The 13,160-nt window shown below is 45.4% G+C and overlaps 1 protein-coding gene across 7 annotated transcripts in view; it reads right to left on the bottom strand.

Annotated features, from left to right (window-relative positions):
- The window catches only part of BCAS3 (BCAS3 microtubule associated cell migration factor), a 470,437-nt gene that overhangs the window by 362,002 nt on the left and 95,275 nt on the right, over positions 1 to 13,160 (bottom strand). For all 7 annotated transcript variants that reach the window (XM_081172929.1, XM_081172926.1, XM_081172924.1 and 4 more), the window contains one exon: positions 6,364 to 6,457. In XM_081172929.1, coding sequence (XP_081029055.1) covers positions 6,364 to 6,457 — 94 coding nt within the window. The remainder of the gene's footprint in view (positions 1 to 6,363; positions 6,458 to 13,160) is intronic.

The raw sequence follows: 13,160 nt of genomic DNA, 5'->3' as shown, positions 1-13,160 counted from the left end.
TTGGCTAAAGGGTAAACAAGCTTTTGGGGCCCGTGGACACATTTTTATTTCTGAGTACCACCCCCTCTGGTCTCCTCTCTCCCCGGGATCAGCCCCCAGCCCCACACCAGAGAGTGAAAAAGAGGAGAGAGAGAGAGTATACACTTTGCTTTCCCAATGGAGCCACGCAATTACAGTGGTACCTTGGGTTAAGAACTTAATTCGTTCCGGAGGTCCATTCTTGACCTGAAACTGTTCTTGACCTGAAGTACCACTTTAGCTAATGGGGCCTCCCGCTGCTGCCATGCCGCCGGAGCATGATTTCTGTTCTCATCCTGAAGCAAAGTTCTTAACCCGAGGTACTATTTCTGGGTTAGCGGAGTCTGTAACCTGAAGCATATGTAACCCAAGGTACCACTGTAATAGAGGTTGATGCTATCAGTAGCTCCTAGTTATGATGAGTATATGCTACCTTCAGGGGAACAGCGGCAGGAGAAGGCTATGGCCCTCACATTCTGTTTGGCAGCTTCCCAAACACATCCTGTTTGGGGGCTACTGGGAGCACGGGATGCTGGACTAAATGGGTCTTTGATCTGATCCAGAAATATCTTCTTCCGTAGCAGCATGACAGCACAGGAGTACATCTACCTGAACCCTTAAGTACCTTCAGTTGCAATTGTCTTACAAAGCTTGCGAATCTTAGATTATCTGTCAGGGCAAACCACGGGAATGTGTAGGCTTGGGAGGAAAAAATGTGTACATATACATTTATTTTTCCCCTCCTGGGGCCCCCTGAAACAAAATTCAAGCGTAGCCAGTTCCTCTGGACTGAAAAGTCCAGATTGTGCGATTCTTATCAGATATGTGATTTACTGGCAATGTACAGCACGGGGGGGGGGCGGTTGAGAGGGACAAGTGGGGGAGGTTTCTCCAGTTGCGACAATGTTTAAAGTCTGGAGGGGCATGTCATGCGCCACCCATACGGCTCACCACCACCACTCCAGATCACAGCGCCGAGCCAGGGGGTGCCCACTGCCAACACTGTAAATGCTGCCATTAAAATGTTTGTTTTAATTCTGACCTCAGAGTCACAGCTAATAAACAAGAAAGGCAGTGGGAAATTGAAAAACAAACTCAATGCAGCTGTCGGACTGGCTGGTTCACAACAGCATTTTAACGGCGTCCTTTAATTTCAGCTTCTATGAATAGATCCCATACACAGCACGTTGCATACTGAGCAGCCAAGGAAGCCTTGTCTCCCGTCCCCCCCAACTCACTGGTATGCTGTACGTGTCCCGTTTACAGCATTTAAAATAAATAAATAGATAGATAGATCTCTCAATCTTGTCCTCTTGTTTCCAGAAGGGCTGAACTAGCTCATGTTTGAGGAAGTCTTTAGCAAAGTGTCCTATAGCCGACCAGAACTGATTTACCTAACTATGCAGCCCTGAGAGTCTTTGTGGGGGAACCACTATGTAGCTCTGCGTAGGGAAGTTTTTAACGTGTGATGTCCTACTGTGGTTTTATAGTTTGCTGGAAGCCGCCCAGAGTGGCTGGGGCAACCCAGTCAGATGGGCAGCAGATCTTTGCACGTCATGTGCCCTAGACATGGCGTCACCCCAGGGCATCGTGGGGAGTTAAAATGACAACTCCTGGACCCAGCCACCTTTTCAAAGATGACCCCAGGGCAGGCATCAGTAGTGAGCCCTAACTGTACTCTCCAACATATCACAGAGCAAAATAAGGACAGGGAATAGGCATAGCCATTCTCATAGCAAATATAACAACATATAGGTGGGGAGGCTGTTGTAAAAAAATAAAAAATAAAAAATCACACTATAGGAAGAGGGGCCTTTTAAGCATACCCCATAATACTCAGGGCATTGGAGGGTGTTCTATGCACTGCTCAGCATTCCTCACAACACAACTTTAAAGTAGGCCACAGCTAATTATCCCCAGATTGTACTTAAGAAGGCTGAGGGGACAGCAGTTTACCTAAAGCCACTTAGTCTAGAGAAGAGGTTAGACTTGGCAGCTCATGCTCCCCCCCAATGCCCTTCCTTTCCACTCCATCTCTGCATTATCAGGCATGAAAAGTTCTCCTTATATCGATGTTTTATGGACTTCTCCAAAATTCACTAGAATACCTTTTTAACAAGTAGCGCCGCTGCTTTTAAGAGCCCTATTATACAGCCTATGAAAATAGCTTTGCAGGGCCTGTATAATTGCTAACAGTTAAGTGCTAATGGCATTATATAAACAGGCTTCGAAGCGGTCTGTTCATAAATGCTACTCGGGGCAATATAAACCCTACATGAGCCAAGGAATCGGGACAGCAAAGACTTAAAAAAAAAAAACAGGCCATGAAGAAAACGACATGGAGGGGGTGATAATCTCTATTGCATGGGTTTCATGAGTCATATCACATGCTATGATTTCCTGCACAGAAACAAACTCTGAAATCCTGCAATACACAGCAACAACCTTTGTGATGATGTGTGTTGCTGGAACCTATGACATTTCCTCTGGGAAGTCAGTTCCCCACTCTCTGTCCAATAACCCCAACTCCCTGGAAGCAACAATAAGGTTTGGCCCCTCCAGATGCTGCTAAACTCGCAACTCCCATCAGCATGGCCAATGGCCAAGGATGATGGCAGCTGTAGTTCAGCAACAACTGGAGGGCCAGAGGCTCTCCACATACGGCTAAGCTCTCTCTGTGTGCAAGGCTAAGAATCGGTGTGACACAGGGGTATAGCACGGGGGGTGGGTACCAGGGAGGCCACAGCCCCAAGCACACAATTTTTGAGGGGGCGTGAATCAGGTGCCCCAGCGTGGCCCAGCCGAGTGCTCCTCTCCAGCCTCCAAGGGCCACGTACAGTAGATGTACAGCATCAGAACGATCAAGGTTGCTTGACATATGTAATCTTGATAAAACCTGAAGACAACTGCCTGGTAGGCCAACTGCATTGTCCCCGTAGAGCAAACTGAAGGCAGCAAGATAGAGCCACAGATGTTCCTCACCCTTGGATTAGGTGATGAACCCTAACCTTTGAAGCAGGTCCTAATTGATGCCACCTTAGGAAAGCCCTGTCTTACTCAGGAACCTGTGGAACTGTAGGAAAATTCCAAAACAACTCAGGCCCAGCAGACCACATAAAACTGATGTCCTATTAAACCGCTTGTGGTGGAAGCAGAGAGGACAGACACAATTACTTCAATAACTTTTGCCGTTATTAGCTCAGCAGCTTGCTCAATTCCAACCTAAATTACAAGATGTCTTTTAATAATGTACGCTCAATAATACAGGAGTCGCTTGGCCAGATCCTGGAGACCGGAGGCTAGACAAATCGCCCGTTTAGTCTAGCCTGGCCTAAGATGGAGCAATTGATTCTACTGGATAACAATTTAATCCTTTCCCCTCCTCCTCTTGTTATCAAGATTACACACACTTAGAATTCCTGGCAGAGCGTCATGTACAACATTAAGAGCTTGGAGGCCAATTCATAAACATCTTAATCAACCAGCCTCCTATGGTGTAGGTTCCTCCCGTCTGTGACGACCTCCCAAACTGTAGTCCGAGGCGCCTTTGGTCGAGGAGAACTTGTGGATTTACATTTACAGGTCAGATGTGTTTCTATCAGGGTCACTGTAAGCATCCGTGATGTTTGTAAACTGTTTGGACCTCTTTAAATAAGGGAGATGATTCAAGGCTTAATTCCGCCTAATGAAACTTTTAATAGGGAAAAAAATCCTGTGGTGTTTGGCTGTGGATCTCACATACCAGGGTGCAAACGCACCTTTTGACTCACTGGGTGGCCTCTGGCAAAGTAAAAGTCAGCGGGTGGCAGGATCTGGACCAGCATGGGTTGGAATTGTTGCTGCATTCAAACTGCTGCTAAACTCCCCAGATGACCCTGGGCCAGGAGCTCTTTCAGCCTAGCTTACATTACAGGGCTACTGGTTTGAATTGCTGCTGCATTTGAATTGCTGCTGAAACTCCCTGGATGACCTTGGACCATGAGCTCTTTCAGCCTAGCTTACCTCGCAGGGTCATTCCAAGGACACCGGCATTATTGCTCTAATGTACTTGTAAATTGCAAGGACGGAAGACCTGCAGCTCTGCGAATTATGTTCTCCAGATGCTGATGGACTCCCAATTCCCACCAGCCCTAGCCAGCACAGCCAATGGTCAGGAATAATGGGAGTTGGAGTCCAACAGCATCTGGAGGGCCAAGTGTAATTTTTTTTTTTAAGTGATGAATTATTTGGTAGTGGTTACTTTTTTGTAAGCCACCTTGTGCTCTAGAATTGGAGTGGAAGGGCGGGCCCAAAATCACCCCAATGAATTAATTAAATGGGGTCTTCCTGTGTGTGCTGATGTGAGCTCTTGAAGGAAAGGGTAGAGAAAAATAAATTGTTGGTCATCTATTTTCTAAAAGTTTGTTTTTAATCCAACACAGCGAAAACAATGCTGGGGGCAGAAGTTATGAGTTACCAGTCTCTGCAGCCACAGCAGGCGCTGTGATTCTCCAGTGGTTTGACTTCACCCCCAGAAGTGCGCTCCATTATCTCCTGAGACCAGATGGGTGCCAACAACAATGTTTTAGATTGCAAGCCTGAGGGCAGGGAAGGTCTCATCACAGATAAATGTAAGGGGAGCCCTTTTCAACTGAGGAGCAGGATAAAAATGCTTTGAATAAATGAATGAAAGTGTTGACAAACAAGCATGCTAACAAATGGGAGGGTGTTGATTTTTAACTTCTTTTGCAAAGCCGGTTTACACCTCCTTAGCAAGTCTACATCCCAGTTCGAAAACTGTGGAAGGCAGAGGCAGGTGCTGGAAATGGGGAACACAAGTGCAGAAGCCCTATACAGAAATACATGGCAAGATCTACAAATGCTATGATTAAAACACAGCTTCCCCTTTCCCCACCACTATCTCCTGTCACAAGCAGTAAGAGCAACAGAACTCTGAGCCACACACAGTTATTAAGGAGTTCTGACATAACAGATGGGCTGTCAAGCGTAAGTCCAACTAGCCACTGTAAGCAGGGGAAAGAGAGGACATCCATTCCGTTTTTGTTCTCTGAAATGTGATTTCATCCCAAACCTCTTCGAGGCATTTTAATTCACTTTAAAACTCATTAATTTAGGCAAGCGGAAGCTCTTGATCTTCCACGGACCCTGTTTCACTGACCGCCATGCAGTCAATCAAAAAGTTATTACTCTTGTCGTAGGAAGGGTAATAAACAAGTTATGCTGTCGGCTGGACGAGATTACACGGACAGGATGCATTCTACCTGCCCACAAGCCTTATTCAGCTGAAAGTAGGAAGGAGAGGGGCAAAGGTGCTTTCTTTGAGGCTTTAAATATCATTTTCAGATCACTTCTCTCCCCACCCATCACCGGGGGGGGGGGGCACTAAGAAAGAAGTCCAAGTTACATCTCCAGGTTAAGCATTAAGTGCAAAAGGATAAGTGGTGTCAAATCTATGAGAATATTTGCACAAACCTCAAGAAATAAAACAAGAAAAATCTCTCTGCGTGTGACGTCTGTTCCAACTGGAATATAACGGATGAGGAAACCTTTTATTAACCTAACTTTTCAGATACATTAATGCCCATTTCCTACAGATATTGGATGTAATTTCTTGACCCAGTTCAGATATAATGCTTCCAATATCTCAGCATGGTAAGAAGATGGACAGCAGGCTACAAAGTCATGTCTTCCTTCCCCAGTGGCAGATATGGGGAACCATGTGCCGCAGGACTCCAGCTTCTATCAATCCCAGTCAGTCAGGGGCCATGGGAGCTGGAGTCAGTAACATCTGGAGGGCTGCTGGTCCCCCATCCCTTACTCATGAACATAGGGAGCTGCCTTATGCAATGGGTTCATCTAGCTCAGGCATAGGCCAACCCGGCCCTCCAGATGTTTTGGGACTACAACTCCCATCATCCCTAGCTAACAGGACCAGTGGTCAGGGATGATGGGAATTGTTGTCTCAAAACATCTGGAGGGCCGAGTTTGCCTATGTCTGATTTAGCTCAATGTTGTCCTCACTGACTGGCAGTGATTCTTCTGGGTTTTAGGCAGGGGATATTCCCAGCCTTACCTGGAGATTCCAGCAACAGAACCTGGGGCCTTCAGCAGGCAAAGCAGGGACTCTACGCTTGAGCTGCATCCCTCCTCAAGGATTATATGTCTGCAACCCCACACCATGCCCATGTCTTTGGCTACTGACAAATGGAAATAGCATCTGACTTTCTTGGACTGGGATTTCCAGCAAGACTGCATCGAGAACCACAGTAACAGAAGGCTACACCCTCACCCCCGTGTTTGTAGCAAGCAGAATATGATGAGACGAAGAGCAAACAAGTCACTTACCACTAGGGTTGAAAGACATGCAGCAGATGGGCTTCTCGTGTGCTGGGAAGTGAGCCACAATGCCATCGCTGTCCGAGTCCTCGCTTACCAGCACCTGCGCAGTAACGGAAAGAATTGAAGAAGAGTGGCGTACCTGCATTTTATCCTCTTTACATTCACAGTCCAAGGGTTGTGGCAAAGTTACGTGTGTGTGTGTGTGTGTGTGTGTGTGATGCATTTATTTGCATTTCTGATATATTTCAATACAGGCAAGGTATAGACAAAAATATTATGAAAAGAGAAGAATCTGTGAAATAAATAAATAAAATAGAAATTTAGAAATAACAGAAAAACAGAACACATTCCTTGACTGACTTCCCATCCTCTCCTTCCATGGTTCCTTATATCTCCTCCTTTTCTTATGTTTTCTTGGTTCAGCCCGTCTATCGCAACTCCTTATTTTAACTCTAGTTATTTCTTACACTGCTGAGAATCTTACCATCCTTCTAGGCTGATCGTCTGCTTATAATACTTTTTCATATACTCAATAAAAACTATCCGGTCCTCCTTATGTCTTTTATCATTTTGATTTCTTATTCTAATGGTCATCCCCCTACCTCCACATATTCTAACAATTTGATATGCCATTCTTCTTTCATTGGCACCTTATCTGTTTTCCATTTTTGTGCTAATAACACACGGGCGGCTGTTGCCACACACAGGAACGCATTTCTCTCTTTTGCTGGTAACTTCTGTTGTTATTAAACCCAACAAAAATGCTTCTGAATTTTTAGGAAATGATTTTTTAAACATTTTTTAAAGTTCATTATAGATCATTTCCCAATAGTTTTAAATTATGCTACACAACCACCACATGTGGTAAAAGGATCCCTCTGCCGTCTTACATTTCCAACAGTTACCCTTTGTTGATTTTGACATTGTTTGGCATCAAATACCACCTGTGCATCATCTTCATGAGTTTTCCGCTTAGTGTGTAGCATGCCATAAACATTAAATTTAATTTCCACGGTTGTTCCCATAATGCAAAATCAATGTTTTGTCCCACGTCTCTGGCCCAACTTATCGATGATTTCACCATTTTGTCCTTTGTGTCCCACTCAAGTAATAAATTATACATTTTAGATAATATTTTAACCCTGGAGCCTAATAACTCTTTCAAGCTACAAGTTTTGTTCCGCAAATCAACATTTTTTATCTAACTTAAATGATGCATTCAACTGATGGTAACTTAACAAATCTGCCACCTGATCCTTTATCTCTCCATACTCTTTCAATTTATATTCCTCCCCAGTGACTGTTAGCAAGTCTCTATAATGTACTCCAACTTGTCTGTGTATAATTTTTTTTCCTTGCAAGGGCTTCTGTTGGTGACAACCACATAGGTGTTTTCCTTTCTAACAAGTTTTTGTATTTTCCCCATACCCTATAGAGTTTTTTCCTGATTATGTGGTTTGAGAAACTCTTATAATCTTGCCCTTCCTGTACCACAATACAAAGTTACCTGTTTTTATACTGTCACGTTCAGAAGAAACTCTACACAGAAAGTAAAGACAGAAAAAAATGGCACATTCTACACCAGGTGCAGGGAACTTGAAGCCCTGTAAACATTACTGGGTTACAAGTCCAGTTTACTCTGGCTACTGGCCATCCTGGCTAGCTGGGGCTAATGGGAGATGGAGTCTAGCAACATCTAGCAGGCTGCAGGCTTTAACCTTTCTAGCAAAGGAATCGCTTCCAACCAACCCAAATATCTTCCAATGGAGGCTGAACCACGGCACCAGTTTCCTCCACCCTTTCTCCCTACCATGTAGCTATGAAACCAACAATGCTGGAGAGAAGTGGGGGAAACACACAACAGGGCCACATTGTGTGTTCACGTGGCTCCACATTACAGGGAGAGGAGCTAGGAGTCAATATGGTGTTGCTGCTGCTGGATAGTGGCAGCCCTGCATTGCCTGTTCCTGCCCAAGGATAGCATTTCCAAGCCCACCCAACCCTCGGCACCACTGTGCTCATCCATTTCCTTCTTCCAAACAGTTGTACAACACTATAAACATCAACATGCAACATCCTCTGCCTGTGCCAACCATCTAAGGAAGAATAAGTAGCACAGAAACATTTTCCAAGGTAAATGTTTCAGAATAAAACTGGTAGCTCATCCATGGCCATTTGGTGGATAAACTCAACCAGAGACAACATACCTTGTTACTGTTGTGTACTGCAATGCAGCCAGGTAAGAGCCAGCTGTGGTGCAAAGCAAGGCAAGGTGGGCAAGCCTCAGGCAATACACAATACACAAGAAAGGTTCAGGCTGGATGCAAAGTCCAGGTTGTGTCCTGGGAAACAGAGCTCTGAAGTTGCTCCAAAAAGGAGAAAGCTAAACCTGAGGCCTTCTGTAGGAGTAAGAACAGGTGCAGTCTGATTATTAGCCCCACCTGTGCTGCAAGATGCTATTCTGCTTAAAGAAGCCCAGCCCTCTCTGCTGATCTGCTGCTGTGACAGAGCAGAGGAGCCTTGGGTCTTACTGCTACTTCTGTAGTGGAGCCTCCGAGTCAGAGGCAGACAGTGTCACACTCTCAATCTAGGATCTGTGCTGGCCTTGCAGGTTCATCTGACAGTAGCACATCTGGGACTGGCCCTGCACGCCCTTGTCTCTTCTGCTTCAGAGTCCTCGCCCTCATCCCCTGATGATGAGGAATCAAACCCCTGGGCTGTGATTCTATCATGACCTCTGAGCGCAGAATGGCGTTTTCATTTGGGATGCTGCACAAAAGGAGGAAGGTAAGTATGGTAATAAGGCTGGCCCAAGCCATTTGCTCCCTGGTGCGAGGGACAAGATGGCTCTCCCTGCTTCCCTGCACAGGGACCAGTGAGACTGGCAGCTGAATTTTACTTCCAACACTGGTGACATGCTGCTGCAGCTGGGGCAGCAGACTAGTTTAGGGAGCTTAGGACGGACTGTGTGGCTCTGTCCACCAACAGAAATGGCTGGAGGAAATGGCTGCCCCTCAGCAACTGGCAGCTGAGGCCACTGGCTAATTTTGCCTAATAGTAGGGCCAGCCCAGGTAGGTAGATAGACAGACAGATGTTTCAAGGTATAGCAGCAACTTGATCACAACAAACCAATAGGGGCCAGTTAAGAGCTTGACAACCCTACCATCCCTACTCCACCCCTTTTCAGTTTTCTCCTGAAGGATGCATTCCCCCCCTCCAAAAACCCATGACCCCTTCTCTATGAAAAATGACATTTAATTAATATTATTTATTAGAACTTATTTATTAGAACCTATTTGAGAGTGCATCAAGAGAGAAAACACCAGGACACCAGGGGTTGGACTAGATGACCCTTTGGGTCCCTTCCAACTCTAAGGTTCTATGATAGCTTCCATGAACTGTTGGCATAACTGTATATTTTTGTTTGATTCCAACATTAACAGACAGGACAATATTTGGGGCCTGGATTGAATTAGAGAGAATTCCTTTATTTAATAGACAGCAGCGGGGGATTTTTAAAGAAAAATAAATAAATATTCTGTCATCAGTGGCACAGATTTGCTGGGCAGAGTTTAGTCATGAGCAGATGGGATGAGTTCCCCCCTGTGTTTTCACAGGAGAGATATCAGACACCTTGGCTTTGAAGTCCAGACAAGTTCCTGACTTTTCATCAGATTTTTGCAACTGTCCATAATGGTCAGTCACAGACTTGCTTGGGAAGAGGAAAGGCCATTAAACAGGATCATCAAACCCAAAAAAGGAGATGCAGTGGGCATGATGATATCAGAGAAACATCCATTGAAGCTAAATGCTCAAAGATTCAGGAAAGATGAAAGAAAATACACCTTCACGCAGCACACAGTTCAGCTATGGGACATGCTCTTGCAGGAGGCAGTGACTCCCAGCAACTCAGAGGGCTTTAAAAGATGATTGGAGAAATTCATGGGGGGGTGGTAAGGCTATCAATGGCTTCTAGCCATGATGGCTGAGCTCTCCCTCCATCGTCAGTATTGCTTCTGAATACCAGCTGCGAGAAACCATAGGAGAGGAGAGTTGCTCTCCTGCTCAAATCCTGCTTGCAGGTTTCCCACAGGCATCTGGTTGGCCACTGGGCTAAATGGGCCATTGGCTCTTGGTTAAAATGGCCAAGCCATGTTCAAATTCAAAGTTACTGTGCAGCAGTAGATAATCCATATTGAGGTCGCTGGCCTGATTAGACCCAACGCACTTGGACAGGACAGTCCTCAAACAGAGACCTTCAAATGTTCTTCGTATTGCATGGACACACAATCCAAGGGTGAGGGAACTTTGGACCTCCAGATATTGCAGAAGTACCACTCCCATCAGCCCTAGGAAGAATAGACAATGGCTAGGGGTGATGGGAGTTGTAGTCTGGCAACATCTGGAAGAACAAGGATTCTCCACGCCTGTTCTAGGCCTAACTGTACATTACTTGAACAAATACATTTCTAAGAACAAGGTGGCTTCTAGAAGCTCCAAGAAAGCCCCATAACCATTTCAGGTTCTGTACATTTCCCTCAAGCTCAGATGTTGTTGTTGTTTAGTCGTTTAGTTGTGTCCGACTCTTCGTGACCCCATGGACCAGAGCACGCCAAGCACTCCTGTCTTCCACTGCCTCCCACAGTTTGGTCAAACTCATGCTGGCAGCTTCGAAGACACTATCCAACCATCTCGTCCTCTGTCGTCCCCTTCTCCTTGTGCCCTCCATCTTTCCTAACATCAGGGTCTTTTCCAGGGAGTCTTCTCTTCTCATGAGGTGGCCAAAGTATTGGAGCCTCAGCTTCACGATCTGTCCTTCCAGTGAGCACTCAAGGGTTTGATCTTCTTGCAGTCCATGGGACTCTCAAGAGTCTCCTCCAGCACCATAATTCAAAAGCATCAATTCTTCGGCGATCCCCTTCATGGATCACTGCCTTGCCATGGCGAAGGGGCTTGAATAACTCAGAGAAGCTATGAACTATACTATGCCGAGCAGGGCACCCAAGATGAACAGGTCATAGTGGAGAGTTTTGACCAAACGTGATCCACCTGAAGGAGGAACCGGCAAGCCACTCCAGTATCCCTGCCAAGAAAACTCCATGGACAAAGACAACAAGCTCAGATACCAGGCTGTAAAACAACACACACACTCCATATCCAGAACTCTCTCTCTTAACAAGCCAGCCTTGTAGATGTCAGAAAAGGCAAGTAAATAAGATGATCCTCTGTGGTACAGAGAAGCCGCACTTGGGCTTCTGGAGAGATCAAGCCCTTAACATCCTTCCTTCCCCCACGGCAGCACCACCTTCTTCCGACCCCAAAGCCTTGGCCTGTCGCCGCCATCCCTGAAAGCGCATTAGAAAAACTCTTTCAGAGGCAAGGTTCATAAATCTGACCATTATCCTGCATAACGCACAGGAACGCAATATTTCCTCAGTTATATCTCCTCCGATCAAGAAAGGAGAAGCAAGTAGGCACTCAAGAAATCAACATTAAGTCTCCCTTCTGTCAAGACCCCAAAAATCACCACTCGTCTTGTCAGCTGCTCGACCTCACTTCCCCAAAGAGAGCTGATGATTTTCAAAAGGGAACAGATTCGACCTCGAGGGCTTAAGTGAATACACTCGGCTCCATCAACTGACTGGATTAAAGTTCAACAGAGAGACTGACATTGCTAGACAATGAAGGACACAGGTGGAGCGTCCCTTTAAAACAGGAGGACAAATGATTATAAAAGACTAATGTGACCTTCAGGAGTCCTGAGAAAACCCCCAAAAAAACTGAACTTGCTTGCAGTAAAGGAGACAGATTTAGAACTGTGGTACAGACACACACATTGCAAGGCATCCTGGTTTTATTCTGTGTGATTTTTGGCCTGCATTGTGCCACAATTAATTTACCTCACATTTTTCTACCTCTTGACCATTCCCATGTATTTATTTATTTAAGAATTTCTGTGCCACCTTTCAAAACATGAAAGAGTTTTCTCAAGGGGTCTTACATTAAATATGTATGAACAGGTAATTAAAATACCAAGAGGTAAAAGATCAGCAAAAATCACCTTGGATCTGCAAACCAATATATACAATCAAATATATAATAATAAAATGCAAATATATATGAGCAGTATTATTTTAATATCCTGACCACCTCTTCACACAAAGAAAGATTGAAAAAGGAAAGTCCAAGGCTCACATAAAAAAAATAATGAAGGTGTCAAACATGCCTTTTGAGGGAGGGTGTTCCCAGGGACATGAAGCCAACACTAAAAAGGCCCTATTCTTTAGGAAGGGTCATCTGGCTCAGCTCCTAACTCTGAACAAGATGTTTCTAGTGTGGTGGTGCTGCCCATGGGCTGTTTACTGGCCTGTTCTATATCCCCCCGACTGCCTATTGAATGGTAACAATGCCATTCTGGGCCCTAGGTCACATGACTGAGATGAAAAATGGTTTGGAATAGGTGAAAGTCTCTCCTTGCCTCATCTGCCATGCCCCTGGAACGGGGTGTTTTTGGAGACCTGCACTGGGGTATCTCAAGCTTATCCGGGGTCAGGGACTGGTGTAACCCTGGCTCGGGTTATGAAAAAACAAGACCCGCCAGATCCAAACTCTCTCACCCCGGGTTTCGATTATGCTGCAAGTGGGTGTACCACCCTCCCACTGCCCCCCAGACACCCGGCTCCACTTCATCAGCCTCAGTAGATTCTGCAAAAGTCTACCCACGTTTGTTTGCGGCACGGAACATATTTAATTGGGCATTGAAGTGAAGTAGATGCCTTTTTCCTTCATTTCTGATCTGCCT

Source organism: Podarcis bocagei (assembly GCF_964188305.1).
Source record: "Podarcis bocagei genome assembly, chromosome: 15".
Classification (NCBI taxonomy): domain Eukaryota; kingdom Metazoa; phylum Chordata; class Lepidosauria; order Squamata; family Lacertidae; genus Podarcis; species Podarcis bocagei.
Note: the sequence above shows the minus strand (reverse complement) of the source record. Positions and strands in the feature narration are given on the sequence as shown.